Here is a 27,695-nt window from a genome sequence, read left to right as displayed (position 1 = left end):
GACAAGGTCGACAAAGGCCCTCTTGTAACCCTAAGAATTTTTCTTTCTTTTACCTACCCAAGTAAATTGCCTTTTTGGAGCCTTCAGCAAGTCCCAAAAAATTGCCAAGAGTTGCACATGCATCAGGATTGGCAAAAATTTTAATATTTTGGTGGTCCCGTGCAAAAAGTCCCAAAAATGGCTATCAGGGCAAGGCCAAGCGGCAAACTCCGGTCTCAAACGTTGAAGCCAATGCGGAAGTGATATAAACTGCAATACATCGAAAATCCTCTTGAGGCTGACTGCAGAAACACCGGAAACCACATAGACATGAATGGGAAAAAGACGATCTTTGCAGCATTAATAAACATGTTTACAGCCTGGTTCAAAAAACGGCTTGGCCCTACAACGCTAATCTCTCTAATGGCACACACTGTACGGGGGGTGAATTTTTTTCTAACGTGACGGTTAAGAAGATATTAAAACTATGAGTTTTGCCCAAATAAGGACATGACTGACGTGACTCCCGGTCGGGAACACACAGCCATTGGCTAAGAGACTCACACTACGTCACACTCTGCCTAGTTGAGTTCCGCATTACCAATATGGCTGCTGCCGTCGATTTGATTCAAAACAGCTCTCAGGAACAGATGGGTGACGTCACGGATACTACGTCCATATCTTATACAGTCTATGGGCAAGGCTTACAAAAAAGGTTGCTAATGTCTTAGTGACATCCAAACAGGAAGAAATCTATTTTTTTTTTTCAGTTTTTCACCTGATTCGCAGGGTTACGTGTTTAAAAGATCATGCCCTAGGCCTTTTCGCCAATCAAGTCCAAACCATGCACATTCTGTAGTAGACACATAGAGGATTCAAACTTATTAGAGGCATTCTGTTCTGACGGAAATTGTGGGCGTTGCAGACTTTAAGGAAGTGCATCAAATGCACATGTCTCGCCATAAACAGAAAATTGATTTTTGGGGGCTTAAAAATGCCCAAAATCCCACCAAATCCAACACGCTCATCAGGCCTGGTGAAAAAAAATTGAGATTCTCTTGGTCTTGCAGAAAGATTCTCAAAAATGTGCTCAGTAGCACCCCCTAGAATTTTTAAAAACGCCTCCCCATAGAGGTTATTTTGAGCTAAATGCTTGAAAATTAATACGCATATTCATGGCATCAGGACGCACAAAAAAGCCTCCAACACCCATATCCGAAACTCAACAGGAAGAGAGCCACCTAGCTTTGAAAATTCAAAATGGCACCCAAATAAGGGTGCATACTTTTGAGATTTCGTCCTAGGGTTTCTCTCCAATTTAGTCCCAACAAGGCACATTCTATTGCAGACACATTGACGATCCATAATCATTAGAGGCATTCTGTTCAGACTAAAGTTGTGGGCATGGCAGACTGTCAAGTTTGGAGGTTTTCTTGGCAATATGCCAAAAACTTGGAACATTAGCACTACCTAAGGGACACAAGCGGTATATACTCTCAGATCTTGCTTTTACATCATGTGGTGGCTTATATCAGGCAATGGTTTACATGTGGCGGTGGCTCACATAGGCGGTGGTTGCAGGTGTGCGAGGGCCCGTTCATCGCTGCTTGCGGCTTTAGTTTTGATTTGTTCTATCTTTTTTGTATGTGTGTGTACTTTTCAAAAGAAGAAGCTGGGATTCTCTTGATTTAGCAGCTTGTAACAGTAGTCTTCTCTCAGCCCACCATAAATGAGTCTCTCCCGGTGTTCCAGTTTTAAAAGTGACCCTGTAAAGTGGAGACCTTCAGCTGAACGTGTCAGTGTTTGTGGAGTTTACACAGCTGTTGAAACACAGAGGGAGTTCCTGGGAATGTAAACTAGTTTAGTTTTTATTAAGATTTCAAAATATCCTCATCAGATATTTAATGATGGTCTAAAGACGTTTATGAGGGATGCATCCGGCTGAGAGTCTCCAGTTAACAGGGTCGCTGTTTAAACCAAAACACCGGTCGATCTCTGCGATCACGGCTTTTTGAGTTCAAAAGGATTTTAAAGGCGTGTTGAAACGTCTTTGCTACTCGTGCTTATCTCCTCTCACGTGTTGATTCAGTGAATCCATCTGTGATGAAATATAGCACCATCTAAAACAGAGCCAGCTGAGTCTCTTCATGCTAACAGGCTAACTGTTGTGTTGCTCATAATGATACCTGCCTTTCCGTCTGCTTCTATGGTGTCATCTGTGATGAATGGCATTCCTCTTTGTTTTACTGCCCTCTACTGGTCTGGTGGTGTAGTGCACTTTTTTTTTCTCCATACGTCACTGGCCTGATTTACACAATCTACCCGGGACTTCAGCCCACGGTCGAAACACAGACAACAATGGGGGCACAGGAACCTTTTAGTTCAGGGGAAAGTAGTCCTGGGGGCTAAAAGACCCCGGAACTCTTTGTCAAAATGCACATTTAGTGGTGTAGTAGCTGTGACTGAGGGCGGAGCAGAGACACACAGTGTTCAGGCAGAGGAGCAACAAAACCCAACTCCTCCTGATGCTTGTGCAGATTTGTCGATGAAAACATATCTTCTTATTATTCCGTTTCACTGCTTTGTTTTCATCAGCAGAGTTCACTCTCCTCTCTTTGTCTCTGTAGACCTTTTCATGACAGCAACTGCGCGGTAACGAAGCTCCTCTGTCATCACGCCTTTCTACGCTCATGTTGTTTTAAAGCATGAATCTCCCCGTGGAGGATCAGCTCAGCTTATTAAAACTCTTCTTCCTGTCAGGTCTCCTCTGAGCGTGTTTCAGACTCCACGTTTACCTGACAGACACCAACACGCCGTCTCCAGATTCTTAAACGTGTGTGATCTTTATTTTAGACTGGGGAACTTAAGCGCCTTAATGTAGAGGTGTTTTCGTCCTGCAGCCCCTCCCCCTCTCATGAAAGCTAATCACGCCTTTGTGCAGAGCTGCCGCACGCGGCCCGAGCAGAACGTGGAGGAGACATTAATCATATGCTCGGGGATGTTCCTGAACTGTTCGGCCTCCTATACAAAAGGAATGGAAAGATAATGAGACAAGAAGAAAAAAATGTGGGAAGAGACGAGGGAACGAGAGGAGAGAGAGAGAGAGAGAGAGAGAGAGAGAGAGAGAGAGAGAGAGAGAGAGAGCTCTGTAATTAATCAGTACAGTAGCCGTATGCTGCCAGCCTGCACAATCATAATTAATTACACAGAAGAGCGCTCTTGGAGGAGGAAGAGGACAGAGCGAGAGAGAGGAGAGGAGGAATAAAAGGATTCTGTTCACACCCAGAGATTAGAGAGAGGAGGGCGCAGAGAGAAATATCTCCACTCACCACTTCCACAGTCCTGCTCCTGTTTTTAGAGAGTAACTGTGATTTTTAGAGTCTGGTGATTTAGTGCGGCCGTGGTGTAAAAGTGGAGAGTTCAAAAGAGAGAGAATTATTAATAACGATGCAGCAGATACAGAGAGAGAGAGAGACCCTCTTCTTCTTCTTCTTCTTCTTCGAAACAGCTGTAAACTACAGTTTCTTACTCCTCAGCTCCAGATATCTGAGCACGCTCTGTGAGGTCTCTAAAGGTCTGAGTTAATGTTGAAGTGTAGTCTCCCTCCTAAAGGGAATGACTTCACCTCCCCCCTTTCATTTTTCTAGTATTGTATTCTTTATTCTAATGTATGTATATATTTAAAAAAAATAAACTAAGACCCACGGTGAGGCAGCTTTTTATTATCACGGCCCACACCTGTGGAACACCCTGCCTGAGGATCTGAGGGCTGCCCAGAGCATCAACATTTTCAAAAGCAAACTCAAGACCGACCTTTTTAGTCTTGCTTTTAACTAAGTTTTATTTTTATTCTTAACAGTTTTATTTATTTATTTATTTATTATCTATTTCAAATGTAGTCACTTTTATTCTACTTTATTTGTTTATTTACTTATTTATTTATTTTAAGTCTCACATCTTATTTTCTTTGAATGGTTTAATATTTTAGTCTTTTATTATCTTAGAAATGTATTTTACTTTGGTGATTTTAATTTCCTGTTCTGAGTTTTAACATCTTATTTTACCTCCAGTGTTTCCTCATTAAGATAACATGAGAGCATTTCCTCAGTTCGTTCAGCAAATTATTTAGATTTATTATTTATTTATTTTATTTATTTATTTATTTATTTTATTTATTTTATTGTTTTTATTACTTTTGTTGCATATTGTGTTGTTAACCTTAGGATTGTGGGGTGGGTTTGGGGTCGGGGCTGGGATCTTTTTCTTAATGTATTCTATTTGAAGTTGTTTTTATGTACAGCACTTTGTGTTACAATGTCATTGTATGAAAAGCGCTTTATAAATAAAGTCTGATTGATTGATTTACTGTTGAGTGATGCTTTTATTGTTGCTATGTTGTGAGGTGACCTTGGGTGTCCATAAAGGCGCCTATAAATAAAAGGAATTATTATGTATCAAATGTTCTATCGCTGGTTTTACATTTGTAAAGTTTAAAATAAAACTTTTTATTTCTTTAAAAAATAAAAAATACAACCCAGAGCAATAATAAGATTAACATGTCTGGATGTTAAAGGATGACACATCCTGATCATCTGAATATTTAATACTTTAATCAATTATTTAACTTTAAATGTCTTCATCGGATGCACTGAAGCTGTCCAAATATTTGATGCCACGATGCTTTTCACCACCACTATCTTTATGATGACGCAATCTGAAGATATTTTTATAATTTATAGCATCAAAAAGCTCTGAAGCTCATGAAATAATCTGATCTACACTCAGTAGAGCTGTCAACCAATATACTAAATTCAAATATATATTTGAATATTTTAAAAAACGGAGATTTGATTGTGAAAATTAATATTCGACTGTGGAAAAAAAGACACATCGGCGGCTGCTTTGAGAGTGGACGCACTGCATGACGGGTCAGGGACAGGTCACAGGAGTCACACATGCACAGGGTGAAGCAGAGAAGAAATTTTTCCATCCCCGGATCCTCACATGTGGACTGTCATCTTCACATGTAGACTGTCTTCTTCACATGTGGACAGTCTTCTTCACATGTGGACTGTCTTATTCACATGTAGACTGTCTTCTTCACATGTGGACTGTCTTATTCACATGTGGACTGTCTTCTTCACATGTGGACTGTCTTATTCACATGTGGACTGTCTTCTTCACATGTGGACTGTCTTCTTCACATGTGGACTGTCTTCTTCACATGTGGACTGTCTTATTCACATGTGGACTGTCTTCTTCACATGTGGACTGTCTTCTTCACATGTGGACTGTCTTCTTCACGTGTGGACTGTCTTCTTCACGTGTGGACTGTCTTCTTCACATGTGGACTGTCTTCTTCACACGTGGACTGTCTTATTCACATGTGGACTGTCTTATTCACATGTGGACTGTCTACTTCACATGTGGACTGTCTTATTCACATGTGGACTGTCTACTTCACATGTGGACTGTCTTATTCACATGTGGACTGTCTTCTTCACATGTGGACTGTCTACTTCACATGTGGACTGTCTTATTCACATGTAGACTGTCTTCTTCACATGTGGACTGTCTTCTTCACATGTGGACTGTCTTCTTCACATGTGAACTGTCTTCTTCACATGTGGACTGTCTTATTCACATGTGGACTGTCTTATTCACATGTGGACTGTCTTCTTCACATGTGGACTGTCTTCTTCACATGTGGACTTTCTTCTTCACATGTGGACTGTTCTTCACATGTGGACTGTCTTCTTCACATGTGGACTGTCTTCTTCTCGTGTGGACTGTCTTCTTCACGTGTGGACTGTCTTCTTCACGTGTGGACTGTCTTCTTCACGTGTGGACTGTCTTCTTCACGTGTGGACTGTCTTCTTCACATGTGGACTGTCTTCTTCACGTGTGGACTGTCTTCTTCACATGTGGACTGTCTTCTTCACATGTGGACCGTCTTCTTCACATGTGGACCGTCTTCTTCACATGTGGACCGTCTTCTTCACATGTGGACCGTCTTCTTCACATGTGGACTGTCTTCTTCACATGTGGACTGTCTTATTCACATGTGGACTGTCTTCTTCACATGTGGACCGTCTTCTTCACATGTGGACTGTCTTCTTCACATGTGGACTGTCTTATTCACATGTGGACTGTCTTCTTCACATGTGGACTGTCTTCTTCACATGTGGACTGTCTTCTTCACATGTGGTCTGTCTTATTCACATGTGGACTGTCTTCTTCACATGTGGACTGTCTTCTTCACATGTGGACTGTCTTCTTCACATGTGGACTGTCTTCTTCACATGTGGACTGTCTTCTTCACATGTGGACTGTCTGCTTCACATGTGGACTGTCTTCTTCACATGTGGACTGTCTTCTTCTCATGTGGACTGTCTTCTTCTCATGTGGACTGTCTTATTCACATGTGGACTGTCTTCTCCACATGTGGACTGTCTTCTCCACATGTGGACTGTCTTCTTCACATGTGGACTGTCTTCTTCTCATGTGGACTGTCTTCTTCACATGTGGACTGTCTTCTTCACATGTGGACTGTCTTCTTCACATGTGGACTGTCCTCTTCACATGTGGACTGTCTTCTTCACATGTGGACTGTCTTCTTCACATGTGGACTGTCTTCTTCACATGTGGACTGTCTTGTGTTTTTGACAAATAACCTGTCAGGTCTAAGACCCTACATTGACAGTGGACTAAAAGAGCCCAACAATCAGTGACCCTGGGATAAAATGCAGTTTTTCCTCTTTTTTTTATACAAGCGCCAAGAATGTAAGTGGACTACTTTTTCATTTTTAACCTTAACTTCAATTAATGTGAATAATATTTGCTTCAATCACTGAATGAAGCCTGCCTATATTAGGGACAAGAGTCAGGACCTTTAATTGCTCTTGTTCTTGTTCAGCACTCAGTCAGCTCATTGCGCACAGAGAGGGGAGGGGGGGCGAGTGAGTGAGAGGTCTACGTTCTTCAAAGTGTTACAGTATAGACCATTAGGTCATTTACTTGTTTTGTAATGTGTAGGTATGTTTTAGGCACGTTATATCTTAAATAAAAATACCTATACAAGTAGTTATGTCTCCTTGTATTAGTTTGTCCACCTGTTATTGACATAATGCGCAAATTTAGATATTCAAATGGTTCAAACCTCTGGGGTTTTTAGAGCGAATATTCAAATGTCATTTTGGAGCAATTTTGACAGCCCTACCACTCAGGTCTTCAAACAGAGGCTGCTGCAAGCGAGAGAGAAAGAGAGCGCTGGTGAGGTGGACAACATGTTGAAGAACAAAACAGGACGTTATCTTCAGACTTATTCTCAGCTGTTACACCGTAAAAAAATCAAACACATCCACACGTTCTCCCTGCCTGCTGTGTGTCTGCTCTGCTCTCCGTCACAGCCACTGCAGCGCTAACTCTCCTCTTTCCCAGTTTCGACAAATCCTGACGTTTGTAAAGTCCCTTTGGCGTGTCATGAACATGCATGCATTATGTTTGAGTCTGCAGCAGACAGACTGAGAACAGATGAGGGAGGCAGCGAGTCCATCAGTCCAAACTTGCAGACTGTCAACATGGAGCTTAAATCCACGGTATGAATGCAGATCCATAAAATGACCAGAATAAGAGAACAACATGGTGTGAGGGGGAAATACTCTTAAAGGGTCTATTATTAGGAACATTTGGAAAACGTGGAGGTCAGAACCTTCAAAACTCCTGACATCAGATCTCTCATCCTTCTGACTTCAGTGTGACTGTAACGGGGGAGGACACTCACCCTCTTCTCGTCCGTCACGATGTAGTTGCGGCCGTGTTTCTTGGTCAGGTGTGGAGCCAGGACGTCGAATCTCCTCCTGAACTCAGAAAACACCATGTGGTCGGGGTATCCTGGAGAGAGGGGAGAACAAGAACACCAAACATCGTGGTCAGAGGAGCAGAGAGCAAGAGTGTGTTCACTGTCAGAACCAAAACACAACAGAGAAATCATCTGCAGCAGAAAACAACTTTAACTGAAGAGCAGGAGAAACCGGACTCTGTTTCTGATTCTGGATCCACACAGCCGGTCTCTAACGTGAATCATCTCCCTGAGGATACACCCTCAGCTGCTCCTCACCTTGCCTGTAGATCCGCAGAGCGTCCAGCAGTTTGGATCCTCTGAGCTGAGCTCTCAGCAGGCCCACATCCAGAGTCATGAGGCCTGAGTCAGAGCTCTCTCCGTGGGTCACACGGGGCTCACCTCCTCCACCCACTGCCTCCGCTTTGGGCAGCAGACAGTGGACGAAGTGAACCCTGGAGCGACGCACCATGTCGATCAGAGCATCCTGAGACAGGGGGGTGTGGTTAGATCTGGTTTGAATCTTTAAAACTGTAAATCAAAGGTTTTTAAAAACGTCTCATCCACTCACCACTTGCAGTTTGACCTGAATACACAGACTCCTCTTCTTCACAGCAGCCACGCCCGTGGTGAACGTCTTCCTCATGCTGGTGGCTCGTCTCAGGGCGAGCTGAGAGCTTCCCTCCAGCCCGGCGATGGAGCCCGACAGCACGGTGGCGCCGCTGGCCCGGCCCATGAACAGACTGCTGATGTTCTTCCTGTTAACACACAACGATGAAGAGGAGGAGTTTTACTTCTCTTCCTCTCTGCGGCATGACTGTTTTTTTTGGTTTCTCTACAGATAAATGTTGCTGGAATCTATGCATGAGGTGCTTTTCAACTGCAGGAACTTTCCCCAGGAACCAGGAACCTTTAGAGGAACCAGGGTCTGGATTTAAGGTAGTTGATTGAACCCTTGGAGCATGATGAGAACTTCTCTTTAAAGAAGCGAGAACTGAGATCTTACAGATTTCATACGAGATCTTTAATCTGATCAGATTACTTCTGAACACCAGGGAGTGTGTGTGTGTGTGTGTGTGTGTGTGTGTGTGTGTGTGTGTGTGTGTGTGTGTGTGAGTGTGTGTGTGTGTGTGTGTGTGTGTGTGTGTGTGTGTGTGTGTGTGTGTGTGTGTGTGTGTGTGTGTGTGAGTGTAGTTCGTACTTCTGGGAGTCCTGCAGCAGCGTGGCAGCGTTCTGGGCTGCAGGGTTGTTCTTGGCGTGGCTCAGCCAGCCCTGAACGTCGTACTCCACCCAGTCCGTCCCCCGGCTGTGACCCAGCAGGAAGAGGAGGGGCTTCTCTCCTCGCAGTAGCATGTTGGCTCCTGAAGCACAGAGAACATAACCACGTGTTTACTTTCTTTACAGGGTTTAAATCATGCAACAGGAATCCTCAAGGCGTGATGTGATCCTCCTGTCCTGCAGAGTGACGTCAACACTCGGTTCCTCCTGACCCCTCTCTGATGGATCCAGCTCAGAGGATCTGATCCGCCTCACCTTTGTTGTCTCCCTGCGTGGAGCCGTAGTAGCTGAAGAGTCGGTCCAGCATTGTCTCCTCCGAACCTCCGGGCTGAACCGCCTCCTCCTCCATCAGCCACAGGAGACCCCGAGCCTCGTCTGTGCGGGCCAGAGTACGGACCTGAGATGGGAAACCAGACACCAATATCTGAGACTCTTTCTTTAACTTTGTGGAAAATCCTTCAAGTCAGCGTGTTTTACTGAAGCTCACGAGACACAGAAACACTTCAGTTTGATCAACTTTAAAAGACAAGACATGACAGAGTACGGTTTCATCACTGAAGCCTAACTTTTAATTATTCTATCTTTCATTTAAGAGCCTCCCAATCCACCCATCAGAACACGCAGAGTGATTATCCACGGCAGAAATCTGAGCGGCGAGGACGATGAGATTTCAACGAGTCGTTCTGCAGATCGATGTGGTGATAACGATTCTGCAGAGACACGAGGAGACGAGTCGTTAATGGAGGCCCGTCGATGCGCCTCTTTTGTCCTCCTCTGTTTTCAACCATTGGGAGAAAATGATCAGCTCAGAGCGACGCTCCTCTCAGCGTCTGCTTTCTTTGGCTCAGGATTATTTTACAGGTGTGATGATCAGGATGGAGATCAGAGTCTGCACAGGTGATCACAGAAGAGAGAGCGTCCGGTCGAGTTCTTCCAGGAACGATTTTATTTATTTACTTTCATTTCCTGGAACAGTAAACTGAGAGAGCTGCTTCAGAAAAACAAGCTGCTGATGTTTGGAGGGATTCGGCGGTTCCCTGAGGAAACAGAAACGTCTCCTCGTCCATCAGACGCTCTGAGTCTTGTTTTCTGTCCTCTCATGGAGCGCAGGTGGATTTAAACCTGTGTTTGTTTGGAGGAGGTCGGCCTCTGAAGCAGATCTGCTCAGATTAAAGGGAAGGTTAACCGACTCTCAGATTTTAAACGCTGAATCCTGCAGGATGCAGAGGACTGAGTTTGAGCTGTATTCAGTTCGTTCACGTTAATGAAAAGTCCTCAGTGCAGACCAGGGTTAGTCAGGGAGTTCCACAAGGATCAGTGCTAGGACCAATTCTTTTCACCTTATATATGCTTCCTCTGGGTAACATCATGAGGAAACTCAATTCATTTTAATTGTTATGCTGATGACACTCAGCTCTATTTATCAGTGAAGCCAGAAACCAATCAGTTATCTAAATTAGAAGCTTGTCTTAAAGACATAAAGACCTGGATGACCAGAAATTTCTTACTGCTAAACTCAGAAAAAACTGAAGTGATTGTAATTGGCCCCAAACACCTCAGAGACTTTTTCTAATAATATAAGTACCTTAGACGGCATTAGTCTGGCATCCAGCACCTCTGCTAGGAATCTAGGAGTCCTATTTGATCAAGATTTATCCTTCAACTCCCAAATTCAGCAAATCTCAAGGTCAGCCTATTTTCACTTGCGCAATATTTCTAAAATTAGACACTTCCTATCTCAGAGCGACGCAGAAAAACTAGTCCATGCATTTGTTACCTCCAGGTTAGATTACTGTAACTCCCTCTTATCAGGCTGCCCCAATAAGTCTCTAAAGATTCTTCAGCTAGTTCAAAACGCTGCAGCTCGAGTATTGACTAAAACTAGGAAGAGAGAGCACATCTCTCCAGTGTTAGCTTCTCTACACTGACTCCCAATAAAATGTAGAATAGAATTTAAAATCCTTCTTTTAACCTACAAAGCCCTTAAAAATCAGACACCCTCGTATCTTAAAGAGCTCATAGTGCCCTATTACCCCTCTAGAACTCTACACTCCTAACATGCAGGCTTGCTAGTTGTACCTAAAATCTCTAAAAGTAGTATGGGAGGTAGAACCTTCAGTTATCAGGCCCCTCTCCTTTGGAATCATCTACCAGTCAGGGTCCTGGAGGCAGACACCCTCTCTACTTTTAAGAGTAGGCTTCAAACTTTCCTTTTTGATAAAGCTTATAGTTAGAGCTGGATCAGGCTTGAACCAGCTCTTAGTTATGCTGCTATAGGCCTAGACTGCCAGGGGAACTGGCACACTGACACACTGGGATCCTAGCTCACCCCCTTCCCCCCAACCCCTTCATCACTTACTTTAACTCTGCCTGTCCCATTAAAGTTACTAACCATAGACCTTTCTGGAGTCCCTGAGCTCCATTGTCTCGTAGATTCCTCTGAGCTGCCGTAGACGTCCTCCTGCTGTGGACGATCTGGACTCCAGCTGATACGGACGTGCTGGACTCCAGCGGCAACAGCTTCTACGACTCGTCTCATCACTATCACTTCTCTCTCTTACTCCCCTCTATCTGTCTCTCCAGACCCAACTGGGTCGAGGCATGATGGCTGTCTAACATGAGTCTGGTTCTGCTCGAGGTTTCTGCCTGTTAAAAGGAAGTTTTTCCTCTCCACTGTAACTAGCTAAATACTGCGATGTGCAATGCTCATGATGGATTAAGGTGGGGTCAGACTGAGTCTTATCCTGTCTTGGTGTTGGGTCTCTGTTCATAATTTGACATAGAGTGGTCTAGACCTGCTCTGTTTGTAAAAGAGTCTTGAGATGACGTTTGTTGTGATTTGGCGCTATACAAATAAAGATTGATTGATTGATTGATTGATATCTTCATCTTTAAAATGAGATCTGTTTAAATCTGACATGATGCCACGTGCTCGTCATCAACGCTGCTCTTCTTCTGTAGAGGCCGTGTTTGTACTTCAGCGTGGTTTTTAAATAGACGCCAACGAGCCCCTTTGAGCCGACGAGAGGAAAACAAATCACAGACCTGATGCCAACAAATATCTGTGATGTGGACGACGTCCAAAAGGAAACGGAGAAAATGAGAGGAACGGAGCCAAAGGAAGACGGACGGAGCCAGAGAGCTGGCAGAGCGCGTGAACGATCATCGACTGCTTTTGTCTCTTTGTCGGGATGAAGAGTTAAAAACATGACACGAGCTTTAAACAACACACACCTGGCAGGTGAATAACGGAGCGACACTCTGCCTGACACAGTCATCAAAGAGAGGGCCTCACTTTGTTCAAATATTATTATTTAAAGGACGTGGTTGAGAGGAGAGGGCTTCATGGAAATACAAAAACAAGGTTGAAATCACTGATGATGAGAACGATCGAGCCAAAAACACCTGAAGGTAGACGCAACACGGAGCGGCTGCTCTCCTGCTTCACACGGACAACACAGACGATACGTTGGGATTGTTTCAACATATAATTCAAATAAAATACTCTCCCTATTTTTCAGTATTTTTTAAAACATTGGCAGACTTTATTCAAAGAGACACTTCTGAATATACTGGGTTACAAAATGATGAAGGGATAGAGACATGTCCTGTAATATGAATGTCTTTGTTTCCAAACAGACCTTTGTTTTCTTAATCAGGTGTCCATTGAATGCAAGTTATTTATGTACCTTGTTCCTACCTGACAGCTGAAGTGTGTTTTATGTTTTTTTTATTTCCTTTAGTTTTAATTTTAAATTTTACTTTTTTATTTATTTCTCTTTTTATTTAAATGTACATATTATTCATTAATATGTAGCACATGACTTGTTTTATTATCTTTTAATTAACATACAATTAATTTAAACGTCACCAATTTATTTATTTTCTTACTGCTTTAAATGTACATGGGTTTAATTTAAATATAACCAGTTTTTTTTTTATTAACATATAATTAATTTAAATGTAACATATTTATTTTTATTATTTATTATTTGTTTATGGTTTTAAATTGAAGTTTAACCAATTTTAATGCAACCTATGTATTTACTCATTTATTTCTTATTGTTTTAAATTTGATATATTATAATTTAAATGTAACCTATTTATTTGTATTACAATTTTTTGTATCGTGTAATTTGTCTAAAGCTGTGGCCACTTATTTAATGTTGTTGGCAAAACTTCAGTTTTATTATAAAAGAAAATGTTTAAATAAAGTATCAAAAAATAAATGAAGAAAAAACAGAAACAAGTTCATTTACAACACCATTCACTCAAAATCATTTAAAGACTAAAGTTAAACACAGAGAAAAATCAACACAAAGACAGACAGACTCCATAAAGACTCACTCTCACTCTCACTCTCACACACACACACACACACACACACACACACACACACACACACCTGCAGACAGAGACAGTGTGTGGAGGTTTCCTTACCAGAGCTTGTGCGGAGGCTTGGTCAATAGCTGCTACAGACAGAGACGAACTGGACTCTATGTCATCTAAAGCAAGCTCTATGTTCTCCTAGACGCAGGAGGGATAAAGGTTGAGTGTTAGTAACAGCTACAGGAAGTCATTAACCAATCACAGCTTCACAGCTATCATTAAGTCACTCTGCAGATTGGGTTGTTTTTAACGTTGATTTATCAGCATCATAATTCAGTTAATGTTTGTGATTTAAATTATCTGTAGAGAAGAAGGAGAAGTTTCTGCAGGATCATCATCTGAAAGAGAGAGACGACGCTGCACAGACATGATTGTCACCTCTGGAAGGATCTGCATGAGGAGGCTCTGTTTTTATTCATCCTAATTCATGAGATCTGAGCTTCACCAAAATAAAAGTGCACGTGAATCAAACTTAAACTGTTTCCTCTGAGCTCTGTGCACCAGAAGTTAAAGCTCAAAGAACAGTTTTACTTTAAAGCTGAACCTGCATGCACAGACTCCTCCAGAGGTGAGTGAATGAACTCAGATTCAAAAGGAAGAACATCTGGCTGCAGTAAATTAAGGATCCTTCCTGTCATGTTGGGGAGGAAAAGAAAGGAGTGAATGTTTGCACGCTCTGCAGCACCTCCTTGTATCTGTCCAGCTCCTGGACGAAGGTGCGCTCGTAGAACAGCGTCTGCAGCCTCTCCTGCGTGTAGTTGTGGCAGAGCTCCTCAAAGGTGGCTCCTCGCTGCTGCTGAGCCAGACGAGGGTTCTGGAAACCCGGCGTGTCCACGATGAGCAGCGAGCACAGAGAGTGCTGACTGGACTTCAGAGCTCTGAGAGACACGGAGACAAAAGACATGTGAGTTAGACGATGAAGACTCTGTGAGGATGAAGTCTGATGCACAATGATTTTTAAATTCATGCATGTTTTTCACATATTTAAATACTAATAATAACTCAAGGTGCTGCTTTTAATGTCAGAGGAAGTTGTACTCTGCTCTCATAAATCCAGAAACATGAGAGAGGTTTAAACAATAAGAGCTGATAACAATGAGTAAACACTCGTCTTTGTGTCTGCATGCTCGGCTGCTGAGAATAAAAATGTGTACAATAAGAAACGAACAGCAGACAAATAAAACAACACATTGATTTCACAGTCACCTGCTCAGCTCTGCCAAGACTAATTGTTTATTACAAACCCCGCCAGAATAAAAGCTCTTCCTGAAAGGATGATTTAGACAACAATACAGAGCTGCAGACTGAACACGACTGCGCTGCACAAAGCCTAATTCAAATTCAATTACACACGGCAGATAGACCTCCTCCAGGCTGTGCTTTTACAGGGTTTACCAAAAGGGAAGTTCGTGCACGTTCAGGACTCTTGATTTGATTTGTTTTGTTGCAGAAACGTGTTTCCTGAAGACGGAGCAGCTGAAGGAGAGTCAGACTAAATAATACGAGAGCCCTGAAACCAAAGAAAGGAGGACGAATCTGTGTGAACCCTGAAGAGTGTTTGAGTGTCGGGTCAGGTGTGAGCTGCTGAACCAAATGTGAGAAGCAGAACGACGTACACGAAACTAAAAACTGTCACTGAGAGTATTTTGTTTTAGAGAGAAGTGTTATCAGAGTCTCTGAACTCCCGTCAGACTCGAGTCAGGATTTTCAGGACTTCTGACTTGACTTGGACTCGAGTTCTGACTGAACGAGGACTCAGAGGATGGGGAGGAGGACTCGGACTTATTGCATGATTGTTGTACAGCATCCACATAATTTAACTAAGACGTGTGTTGACCTGCATGCACGCTCAGGTCCTGCCAGGACACTTAAAGACGCTCCGTGCATCCTCAGTTTTACTTTCTAAGATTTAACACCAAATGCAGAAAGAGCAGAGTGACGTGTTGGATGTACAGTATAAGAGAACCATCGGGGAGGAGACGAAGACGAGGGTCTGACCTGTTGATGAGGGAGATGACCAGAGTGAAGAGCTCCGAGTAGAGACCAGACGCCATCGCCTCCAAACACTCCAGAGCGGTGATCTTGGAGCCTAAGAGTGAGAAGAAGGATGACAAAATCAACTTCTGATCAAGGATTTATTTATTTCAACAACTGGTATCTCTTATTTTAGGTCTTCACTCAGAGAGGAGAGGACGGTGGATCCAGCAGGAAACAAGAGAGAGAGTGACCTGCAGGAAAGAGGCCGAGGCTGCACTCTTTATTCTCCAGGACCTGGATCCTTATTTGAGTCTGGACCATGTCAGAACATGGTCTTCTCTTTCTCTCTTCTCAGTGTGCGGAAGACCTCACAAAGAGGATCAAACCCTCAACCCGCTGATGGTTCTTACCTGAGCCGTCACCTTGCCCGGACTCGTCCGACCCCCCTCTGAAGGAGGTGGAGTGCTGCAGTCCTTTGGCCTGGTGCTTGAAGATGGAGGACGACAGCTCCTCTAAGGTGCAGCCCAGCAGGTAGGCCGCCTTCTGAGCCCACTCGTGACGGGCAAACTGACGACGGCCCGCTACGAAGTGAAACACATAAAACATTAAAACATGTGGACTCCTGAGGGAGGAAGATGATGAAGATGAAGGTGGAGACACATGAGGAAGGAGGATGAGGATGGAGGAGGTGTTGGTGGAGAATGACGGTGTGAAAAACCGACCGCTCAGGTGTAAAGATTCAGACGACATTAGGAGCCTTAGAGCTGATTCAGAGATGTTGAGGGTTTTTAATCACTGCCAATCAGGGCTGACTGGATTTAAAGATGTCTGTCTTCTTTTTTATTATCATTATTTATTAATTTCATGCAACCTGTGAAAAAACAGAGGCAGAAGAAGCAGAAGCAACAGAAGAAGAAGATCAGCAAGCTAGCTAGCAGTTTGTGTCTCATGACCAAGGGAGAGGTTCCGGTGGCTGGTGGTGAGGCTTTCAGCAGTGTGACTGCCCCCTGGTGGCTGGCTGCAGTATAGGTCAAAAAATCTGTCTCCCCCATTCATTTGAATGGGAGAGCAGTCAAACTTTAAAAAATAAATACACGTCGTCCGAATGTTTCTCCCATCCGTATGCTGTGGTGATATGTAGTTAGTATTTGACTGTTTTGTGTTCAAGGCCTCTTTTCGTTAGTTATTAGAGGTTAAAAAACGGGGTTTTACTTCCTGGTTTCCTTTGATTCACAGCCGCCGTAGAGTGAAACTTCAGAGGACACACAGCGTCTTGTGACGCTACGCTGTAGGGCGGAGCTTATTACAGTGGCTTCACAGGCTCTGGCTGCACAATGGCGGCGCCCAGAAGGGGGATTTTTTGGCTTCAGAACAGTACAACGGGAAGAGGCGGAGCAACGCTGTCCATTTTTATTTACAGTCTATGCTCATGACGGGGGAGACAACGGGGCTGATGATCAAAAGAGGCTTCTTCATGAGCACAATGTACTGTGTGTAACACTCTGCATTACTCTGCCTGAACACTAGGCGGCGGTGTGATTTCTACTCCAGTCAAACCGTCAGTTTTCAGTTTCCTCTTCTTGTTCGTGCACGGGGAACTAAGGTGACCGTGTGGTGTGGTGTGGTGTCTTTTGTGTAGTGTCCTATCGGGTCTTTTTTGCTGTGTCTGTCGTGTCCATAGACTGTATAAATAATGGACGTAGTATCCGTGATGTCACCCATCTGTTCCTGAGAGCTGTTTTGAAGCAAATCTACGGCAGCAGCCATATTGGAAATGCGGAACTCAACCAGGCAGTGTGACAGATGTGTTCCCGACCAAGAGTCACGTCAGTCATGCCCTTATTTGGGCAAAACTCGTAATCTTAATATCTTCTTAACCGTCATGTTAGAAAAAAATTCACCCCCCGTACAGTGTGTGCCATTAGAGAGATTAGCGTTGTAGGGCCAAGCCGTTTTTTGAACCAGGCTGTAAACATGTTTATTAATGCTGCAAAGATCGTCTTTTTCCCATTCATGTCTATGTGGTTTCTGGTGTTTCTGCAGCCAGCCTCAAGCGGATTTTCGATGTATGGCAGTTTATATCACTTCCGCATTGGCTTCATCGTTTGAGACCGGAGTTTGCCGCTTGGTCTATGCTCATGACGGGGGAGACAACGGGGCTGATGATCAAAAGTGGCTTCTTCATGAGCACAACGTACTGTGTGTAACACTCTGCATTACTCTGCCTGAACACTAGGCGGCGGTGTGATTTCTACTCCTGTCAAACCGTCAGTTTTCAGTTTCCTCTTCTTGTTCGTGCACGGGGAACTAAGGTGACCGTGTGGTGTGGTGTGGTGTCTTTAGTGTAGTATCCTTTCGTGTCTTTTTTGCTGTGTCTGTCGTGTCCATAGACTGTATGAAATACGGACATAGTATCCGTGACGTCACCCATCTGTTCCTGAGAGCTGTTTTGAAGCCAATCGACGGCGGCAGCCATATTGGAAATGCGGATCTCAACCAGGCAGTGTGACAGATGTGTTCCCGACCAAGAGTCACGTCAGTCATGTCCTTATTTGGGCAAAACTCATAATCTTAACATCTTCTGAACCGTCACGTTAGAAAAACTTCACCCCCGTACAGTGTGTGCCATTAGAGAGATTAGCGTTGTAGAGCCAAGCCGTTTTTTGAACCAGGCTGTAAACATGTTTATTAATGCTGCAAAGATCGTCTTTTTCCCATTCATGTCTATGTGGTTTCTAGTGTTTCTGCAGCCAGCCTCAAGAGGATTCTCGATGTATTGCAGTTTATATAACTTCTGCATGGGCTTCATCGTTTGAGACCGGAGGTTGCCGCTTGGTCGTGCCATGTTGTGTCTTTCGTGCCGTGTTCTATAGCGTCTTTCTTGCATGATGTATCTTGTCTTCCATGTCGTGTCGTGTCTTTGTGCCGTATCGTGTCTTTCCTACCGTGTCCTATTGTGCCATGTTGTGTCTTTCGTGCATGAGGCATTGTGTCTTTCATGACTTGTCGTGTCATGTCTTTCATCAATGTTGCATTATGTCTTTCGTGCCGTGGCATGACTTGCTGTGTCGTGATAAATCCTATCAAGTCTTATTGTATTGTGTGGGGTTGTTTCGTGTCGTGTCTAATGGTGTGGTCGGATGTTGTATCAAATCATATCACACCTTAAAGGAGTAAAATATCAGTTCTCAGTATTTAAATAAAGAATGAAATAAAAACAAACTTGGCGTGAGAGCTCGGCGTTGGAAAGCTCTGAGAAATCCAAACTAACAACCCAGATTTAGACTGATGATCGCCGGTCATCGTCTCCGCCTCTCAGTCTGTGTTTGCATGAATCTGTGTGTGTGTGTGTGTGTGGGTGTGTGTGTGTGTTTGTGTGTGTGTGTGTGTGTGCGCGCGAGCGTGTCTCCACTTAGTCTGGAGGCGATTCAAAGCCGGGTTGTGAGCCAGCCAATCACAGAGCTCCGACACAGAGCCAGGAAACAGACGGGAGACGCTGCCAAACGGAAACTTCAGGGGAATAAAAGTTCTGTGGTTCTGAGTCACTGACAGGAGGAGAGAAGAAGAACCAGAACTCCTCTCTGTTTACTGGGTGGGCTGCTGCTGTTATTGTTGTTGTTGTTTTTATTGATGTCGTTGTTGTTATTGGTGTTGTGTGACGGCAGCTCAGGAGCTAAACATGGCCGACACACGGGGGATCAGAGAGAGATGTAAAGGGAACAGTGGAGGTGTGATCTCTGTGGTTTTCATCTCAAGGATCAGAGACGGGTAAGATGGGGAGGAAAACAGGATGAAGAGAGGAGGAGGAGGAGGAGGAGGAGGAGGAGGAGGAGGAGGAGGAGGAGGAGGAGGAGGAGGAACAATAAAAATGCTAATGAAGGCCTGGAAGGAGCGATAAAAGCGTTCAGAGAGAAAACATGGAGGAAAGTTTCTGAGGTGTTGTTTCCTTTACCTTCATCTCCGTCTGTTTGAGGAGCGCAGCATGCAAACATGCGAAAAGACAGGAGTTAGAGAGAGAGGTCATCAGACACAGCACACTTTACAACATCAGCATTAAAAACACAGACAGACAGACAGACAGACAGACAGACAGACAGACAGACAGACAGACAGACAGACAGACAGCTGCAGCATGCTGAGGAGGAGGACCCAGCAGACCCTGAAGGTTTCAGGAGCAGAGGATGCTGAACGTGCTGCAGGTTAAACATCATGTAAAGATGAAACCTGTTGTCTCTGTTGTTGTTGTTTCAGTCAGCGCTGTTCCTGTCTATGCAGTCATTCAAATGTAAACACTGACACCTGGTGGCTCTCTGAGGAACTGCAGTCTGAGGATTTTTATAGACTATTTGTATTTAATGCTGTTGAGTCTGAAGTAACTGAGGCGGCTGAGCTGTCATCAATGTTAGTGATGAGGAGAGAGAGATGACGTGTGTCAGTGTTTCTATCCTGAGTGGAAAGACACCTCAGAGAGTAACAGAAGACAGCTCTGAGATCCTGAACTCAGTGAAGTCCTGCTCTTTAGTCTCTAACAGGGACAGACTCAGTCTGGAGGAACTGCTGATTAAGATGTTTATGTTTTAATCATGACTAACACCGAGTGATAAGTTCTTACCTTTAGTGGCCCCCGCGGCCCCCAGGTGGTACACGGCCCCCAGGATGAGCCACAGAGCCTTCTGCTCCTCTGAAGAGATGCCGAGCACCTTCATGGCCGCCTGCAGCTTCGTGAACTGCTGAGAGGATCGTTGCTTGTCCTCGGGCTGCAGGAGACAAACAGAGACATTAATGATTCAGGAGACAAAACAACCACTCACTAATAATCATCTCCTTCATAACGTTACATGCTTAAAGATATGAAAGTCAAGAAAGAGCTTCTTTAATTAGTCTGTCAGAGATTAGAGGTAAGAGCTGCAACGAGGAGGAAATCTACAGGTACACAGACGTGTTATAACACCGGTGTTATGGATAAAAACAGACGTTTTATGTCAACAACAATGCTTTTTAAGTTCAGGAAACAGATCAGAGACAGCAAACACATCACACCACTGAGGGTGAGCAGGAAACAGCTGGCTGTAGTAAAGGTAGATCAAAGTTGAAATATCTGAGCTTTCTGCTGTTTTCTGTGAGTAATACAGAAACTAAGAGGCAGAGGGGCACATGACTTTGCTATCAGGTTATCTGTCTGTCTATAAATGAAGCATGATTTGAATCTGCGAGGTCAGATCCTCCACCATCGACCTCTCCGTCAGCTGTTTGGCTCACAGCTCCGTCCGTCCGTCCGTCCTCTGGTCATGTGCAAAGAGAAACCTGACTCCTCAAACTCAGAGCTCTGACTCTGCTGCTGCAAACAGATCTAAACTTCTTTACACTGATGTCCTCCAAGGACAAACAATCACAATGACACGTAGAGGATAAATCATGATGCATGAACTCTCTGGAACACAAGGACAGAGACAACCTGTCCTCAAATACACTCTGTGATAGAAACTGCAAATATCCATGCAGTAGACTCAAACATCAGTCGAGCTGCGACACAAATAAAAAGCATGAAACCTTTAAAAGAGACGCATCAGAGTTAAACCGTCCTGAGCTGAGTTTACCTTCGACTGAGGAAGGATCCCAAAGGCGCTGTTTTCAGCCAGGTGGTTAAAGTGCAGCTCCGTCCTGTTGGAGAGGAAGAAGAGGAAGAAGAGGGGGGAAGAGGAGGAAAGTCAGAGATATGCTCCTGGACGTTTCTCAGATCTAACACAAAGAGTTTCAGTCACTCGCCGTGTTGCTGCTTCTCTAAAGTCAGTGTGATTCTGATCAATAGATCACAGATACCATCCATACAGAGTTTATGACTCAGTGTTTGCATGCATTAAATATTAAATGAGACACATTAGAGGGAGAGCAGACAGACAGTCAGATGTTTGCGTCAGAAGCTGCAGAAATCGCCAGCTGTGTCTGATGGCTGAAGCTCTGCTGAGGCTCCGAACACAAACATTAACTTCTCTTTGTGCTCGTTGAAACTTTTACCTCGTCTGTTTGTTTGTTCAAATTAAAGCTGATGATTGAAGCCACTGAACACAACACACTGTAGAGTTTTACTACCTGACTGTTAACAGATACCTGCCTGAGAAATCCCGATCAAATCAAGACGAGAATCCTCTTGACACATTTCCCTGCAGCTGTTTCATAAACTCCAAAGAGTCTCACATGTTTCATATTTAAAGCCCTGTTTGAGGTGCTGCTGTCATTTATCTGATGAAGGCGTGCTGGAGGACTCACTTGAGGCTGCTGTCGGCTCCGGCCATCATGTAGTAAAAGATGTTGAAGGTGGCCTCGGCCTCGGGTCGTCTGCTCACCCTCAGCTTCTCCAGCAGCATCGTCTGAAGGAGGAGAAACCGGTTCAGCTTCAGCTCTCCTGCAAACATCCTCTCAGAGTGTGTGAAACAAAGACGTGTTTGAAGCGGTGTGTTTACCTGGATGGAGGCCGATGCCACCTGTCCCGCCTGGTCGAAGTCCAGGGACACCACGTGGGAGAAGCGGCTGGCGTTGGTGTTCATGGTCGTGGAGCTGTTCCCAAAAGCCTCCAGGATGGTGTAGACGGCCTGCCACTTCTCAGCTGAGTCATTCAACACAAACAGTTTCAGCTTTGTCGTTTGTTTTGCAGGATCAGTGTTAAACTACAGAATCCTGGATTCTGCTCATGCAACAGGAGTCTCAACCTCCAGCTCTTAGACCGAGCCCACACTTCTAAATTACATCAGAGAAGAAGCAGAAACTACAATGCACTGAAATTAAAACTACACTCAGACTGATCAGAATCTACAGACCGGGCCAGCTGCTCTCACCGTGGGAGGAAATGGAAATTCACTTCTGCACTTCAAACAGTCCAACAACTGTTCCTGCAGTGACCGTCTCCCACACACAGACTGAACGTTTACAGTGACATCCTGCTGAAGAGGAAGCTGCTCGCACTTTGTTTCACAGCCTCAGAGGTAAAGACAGAACCAGGAGCGAGATCTGGATTAGTCTCTGCAACAGATCCTCCAAAAACCTGCAACCTGGGACAGCTTTCAATTCACCCTGTAGTGTCCAGAGGTCCAGCCTGATGTTTGTGCATTCACCCTCATCATGTCGAACTCGTACTTTATCTGTTTATTGTTCTTTATATGTCGCTGTGTTTTCTGCAGAAGCTGCTCAAAGCAAATCTCCTCTCTTGGAGTAACATGGTTGTGTTTTAACTCCCTCAGTAACCATGCACAGTGTGCCTTCATAGGTTTGCAAGAGAAAACAGAGACCAGCAGCTCCTTCACTCTGCAGGTAAAATCTCTGTTTCTGTCAGTGAGGTCTGGTGGCATTAAAAGAGCGATGCATTGGCTGCTTTTGGCTTGAAAACTTCAGATCTGAGAGCATAACTCGCTCCAAATCCAGAGATTTACAGACCGTTAGTTCTCTGAGATAAAACAGCTTTTAAAGAGTGAAATTTGAACACTTGTTTAACAGTATTAAATGAACTAAACACAATATTTGTACCCTCAGAAAGACTTAAATATCACATCTTTACCATTAATGTAAAAGCAGGGTTTTTTTGCATAGTTGCATCAAATCAAAGTCCTAAAGGAACAGATCCTGTGCGTGTTTATGACTACTTCCCTTCATTCCTCCTGCAGACTCACCTGAGAAGATTTTGCCCGTGCTCCCAGCTATAGAGACCAGGTACTGGACCAGGTGCTGGCAGTTGGTGGTCTTGCCGCTGCCGGACTTCCCCAGCAGCACGATGGACTGATCCTGTCGGGTGGTGAGCAGGTTCCTGTAGGCCGACTGAGCCACCGAGTAGACGTGTGGAGCCGAGTCCTCGCGCCGACAGCCTTTGAACATGTGCATCACCTGAGACACCAGAAGCATTCACAGGAGATCCGTTACCACACCTCTGACAAACATGGAGCTCTGAAGGAGGTCTGCAGGTTATATTAACATAGCAGGAACTTCTGTGTGCTCAATGTGATCTTCTCTGAATGAAGATACAAAATCAGAAGTTCAAGTTTGTTTGTTTGTTTTCTTGCCCGTCAAGACTTTTAAGACATTTTAAATGAGTTTGTTGAGAGTTTGAGTTTGATAAAAACATTTAAATAATGCATGAAATATAAAATTAAATCAAATAAACCCAATAAAGGACCTGTCCTGGTTTCACTTTGACCCTAAAGCGGAGTAAGAACTCTGACTGAAGGATGCTAACCTCACATCTCTATGTGAAACCTGCACACACTGCCTGTGTTACTCTTCAGACTCCAGATCCTGAAGCCCAGGTGAGACCAACATCTGCAGTCCTTACCTTCTCAGAGTACATGGAGGGCGTGCTGAGCGGGTTGATGACCACCATGTTGGGTCCGGCGTAGCTGTGGATCAGGTTTCCTCCGTAGCGCTGCCTCAGACAGTGCATCACGCTGGACTCGTTCAGGTAGAGCAGAGAGGCCAGGTCCTCAGAGCGGTCGTAGGACGGAGGGTTCGCCTGCAGACGGAGAGAGGCGATGAGGATGGAGACGTGCCTACAACCTCCAGGGAGGCTTCAAGTGAACCCACACTTATCAGGAATACTGGGCTGAAATGGTCCTCAATGTTCAGGTTTTTATCAGTGTCTACTTTAGGGTGTGTCTTCATGGAGAAACAGAAACAAGGACACTTCAGAAACCACTGATCTGGTTTCTTTCCCTCTGATCCTGCAGCCATGTGCAGATATTTGTTTCTGGTGGCAGTTTTTTAAACATCTTGTAACTGGAGCTGTCTAAATCTCAGCTGCAGGAAAATCCACAAACAAAACTGAGTCTGTTTTCAAAACCACCTGCAACACACAACCTCTGAATGCAGTAAGCAGTACGTCCTGCATTCAGGTTTTGTTGGTCAAAGACAATAATCAGTAAAAAGTCTCCTTAAAGTCACATTCTGCAGCTCTGTGACTTTTACTCCACCAGTTTAAAGAGAGAGCATCCCTCACTACGCTCTCTCATTTTGCTTTGAGTATCCTCTGATCATAAACCTCCAGATTTAACTCTTCATCTTTTCCTCTGACTAGGTGAAGTCACGCCTCTTATTTCAGCAGTATAAACAATCAAACACAACAAGCTGAGGTCTAGTGAGCTAACTAATTCCCAGCTGTCTCCTCTCCTCCGCCTTTCCCATGATTCCTTGCTGCTGCTGTCAGTATCCTCTGGGACCATCTGTCTCTGCCTGAGGCTCCAACACAGACTGAGAGACAGGAGGAGATCACGCCTCCTCCATCCTCATCAGGGGCTGCTGAAGCTAGTTAGCTCCAGGCTAACTGAAGGTAGATCCTTTTTTTCACTGTTTTTTATCAGAGTGATTTATCTGACTCATTTATGAGATTAGATTATAAACAAAGCATGAGGCTGAATAAATATAATGACACACTAAACTGTGACTAAGGATGAGGATGAAGCTCAGACTGGACGTATGATTCATGAAATAATTTAATCAGTGCTCTAACTTTAACCCCTCTCACCTTTTCAATGTCATCTTCGTCCACGTCCAGTAACGACCCATCATGCTCCAGTTTGATTTTCACCTTCCCCTCCGGCAGAGAGCCGGCCTCTGTCTTCACCACGGTGGCTGCAGGAAAACAAAGACAGTGATCACTGCGAGCATGATACAGTGAAGAGATCTGAATCTGATCAACGTTAGGGGAGAAGTTCTGCAGTTTATCGTCCGGGGATCTTTACAGAGAAAAGTTTTCCATAATGCTAATGTAGCTTAGCCAAGTTCTGCTGCAGCATCCCATGATCCATGATCAGAGAGAGCAAATATAAGCAAACCATCTGAAAGAGTTTCTTCTTAAAGGTTTGAGAATGAAATGTGCAAAATAAAAAGTAGTTATGATCCCAGAGATCTCTTCTCACCCAGGGAGAATCCATCTTTGTGGACGAGCCAGACTTTCTCTGATCCATACCAGGCCTGCTCGGCTGCAATCTGCTCCTCTGTCTTCACCTGCAGGACACAGAGGACGGAGAGACGTTAGAGGACAGCGGAGAGGAGACACGCGACGAGGCTGCACTAGAACCATCAATCCTTCAGAGCATGCTGTGAGGATGAGGAGCATGCAGGGAGCTTCACCGAGCACTAGATGCTCCTGCAGGATGAGTGTGTGTGTTTATGTGTGTGCACACGAGAGCACTCAAAAACAAGCCTCAGGAGTGTGAGGAGTGTTCAACAGCAACCAAAAGGTAAATAAAACCAGGCTTTGGTGAACACAAACGGGGACAGAGGCGAAGAAACTACAACAGAAATAAAAATCAATAAAAACCAAGAGATAAAAAAATAAACGTAGACATATTAAACTACTTATTTCACAAACACACTGCAAGCAAAATGAAGAAAACACAGCACAACACTCCACAGTGCAGGGGGAGGGGGGAGGGGTGTGTGTGGGGGGTCATGAGCTGGAGGTGGATCACACTCGGGGGCGGTGCAGGTCAGACCTGGGACTTGTCAGCGGCAGCGTGAGAGGCCTGAAGGAGGGCCACGGGGTCCTCTTCCACTGATCCCTGATGAGCGTCAGCATGAGGAGGTCAAAGGTCACAGTTATAAATGAGAAAGAGACGGAGTTCAGACACAGAATGAAGGTTGAGGACACAGAAACATGAGTGTTACTCTGCAGACCTGAGAGGAAAAATCAAACGTATTAAAGACACATGGAGGAAGGACCGGCTGTGACCCACGAGGAGGCTGCTTCAATACAAACAGGAAGTTATTGATTACTGATTTATCTCCTCTGACTTAAAGAGGTCCTTCAAAGTTAATGTTTTAAATCTAGAATCATCCTGAAAGCTTTAATCTGATGCACAGCTGAAGTGGTGCACATCAGCCTCTAGTGGACGAATACGGTACTACAACAACAAACACTTCACCTCCTGTCTCCTCGTTTCCTCGTTTCCTCCTGTTCTCAGAGATGACTGAGCGACTTTAAAAAATCAACATATCTCTAAAAACCACAAAAGTTCATCTCCTCTTAGAGGATCCTTTTTGTTTCTATCTTAAACTTTAAATTTATTTATATATTTTTAACTGTGCTTTATAAACTGGTCAGCCTCAACGTTACAACCACAGAGAGGTGGTTAAATCCTCTGAACTTGAACCTCTGTATGTCTGGGCCCTGAAGTGTTCAGAAAAAACTTGCTGGGGAGAAAATATCAAAGAAAGGACTGAAGGATAAAAAGGCTGCATGACAGAAACAGTCCTCCCAGAACAACGCTCAGTAATCAACACACAACATGCTCACTCCTCCACCTTAAAGAATAGAAACAGCACACATGCAGGGATCACTCTGCAGCGTCCATCAGAGCTCATGCAGTCTGCCTCTCTGCAGGAACATCATGCCACTGAGATAAAAACTGGAGAACGAATCAAAGAGTAAACAAAAGAAGGAGCTTCAATGATCCACTCTGAGGAGACTGATGACAGGTCAGATGAGTGAAGATTGACCGGTTGAATCTCTTGATTTCATTCAGCAGAGAGCTGAGAATCACGAGGGAGGAACCTCTCACAAAGCCCAAATTAAAGTCTTCATATATCTGTGAAGTTATTCTTATTTCAGATGATTATATAAACTCTGACACTTCTTACCTAACAGGGTTATCACATCAGCAGAGAGAGTCGGTGTTGTTGCTTTGTTTTGCAATCGCTCCACTCTCTAAAGATATCTCAGATTCATCCCACTCTGAAGCTGACAGGTTTTACAAGTCTCCTCTTTCTCACCATGTTACATTTCTTTACACCTTTCCCTCCTAAATGAGGGAAACATCATGTCTCTTATTCATCCCTCTACTTGATAAAGAGAGGTTTAAGATGTGCAACATTTTACAGACTGTTCCTTTAACGCTGCTCTTTAAAATCCGACTCTCTGCATCGTTCTCAGCTCAAAGTGTCTCCACAGTGTTCGGAGGATGAGACCAAACTTTCTCCAAATCAAAAAGCAGAAGTCTAAAGTCAGTAATCCTTGAAAGAAAACATTCAACATGGATTTAAAGGGTTAATCTAACGACCTGGGAGTCTCTGTGTCGCTCCCAGACTAAAAACACGGCAGAAGAAAGGAATCAGGGTAAACAGGGGAAGTTAGAAGGATGTGGGGCCTTACACTCCGACAAGCCACACGAGTACAAACTCCAGCCAGGAGGCCCAGAGGAAGGCTGCAGGGCTGCGGTACCTGAGGGGGGCCCTGGGGCTGGGGGGCCGCGGG

At 44.3% G+C, this 27,695-nt stretch overlaps 1 protein-coding gene across 5 annotated transcripts in view; it reads right to left on the bottom strand.

Annotated features, from left to right (window-relative positions):
• Positions 1–27,695, bottom strand: part of myo18ab (myosin XVIIIAb) — a 157,958-nt gene that overhangs the window by 73,187 nt on the left and 57,076 nt on the right. For all 5 annotated transcript variants that reach the window (XM_034701124.1, XM_034701121.1, XM_034701122.1 and 2 more), the window contains 18 exons: positions 25,360–25,447; positions 24,966–25,072; positions 23,781–23,957; positions 23,125–23,335; positions 21,925–22,067; positions 21,731–21,831; positions 21,061–21,124; positions 20,076–20,220; positions 19,416–19,427; positions 15,874–16,044; positions 15,485–15,575; positions 14,172–14,364; positions 13,538–13,624; positions 9,353–9,494; positions 9,021–9,180; positions 8,391–8,577; positions 8,099–8,306; positions 7,763–7,872 (listed from right to left, as the gene is read on the bottom strand). In XM_034701124.1, coding sequence (XP_034557015.1) covers positions 7,763–7,872; positions 8,099–8,306; positions 8,391–8,577; positions 9,021–9,180; positions 9,353–9,494; positions 13,538–13,624; positions 14,172–14,364; positions 15,485–15,575; positions 15,874–16,044; positions 19,416–19,427; positions 20,076–20,220; positions 21,061–21,124; positions 21,731–21,831; positions 21,925–22,067; positions 23,125–23,335; positions 23,781–23,957; positions 24,966–25,072; positions 25,360–25,447 — 2,397 coding nt within the window. The remainder of the gene's footprint in view (positions 1–7,762; positions 7,873–8,098; positions 8,307–8,390; positions 8,578–9,020; positions 9,181–9,352; positions 9,495–13,537; positions 13,625–14,171; positions 14,365–15,484; positions 15,576–15,873; positions 16,045–19,415; positions 19,428–20,075; positions 20,221–21,060; positions 21,125–21,730; positions 21,832–21,924; positions 22,068–23,124; positions 23,336–23,780; positions 23,958–24,965; positions 25,073–25,359; positions 25,448–27,695) is intronic.

Source organism: Notolabrus celidotus, chromosome 14 (genome assembly GCF_009762535.1).
Source record: "Notolabrus celidotus isolate fNotCel1 chromosome 14, fNotCel1.pri, whole genome shotgun sequence".
In the NCBI taxonomy this organism is placed as follows: domain Eukaryota; kingdom Metazoa; phylum Chordata; class Actinopteri; order Labriformes; family Labridae; genus Notolabrus; species Notolabrus celidotus.
This window is presented reverse-complemented; position numbering and strand designations above follow the sequence as displayed.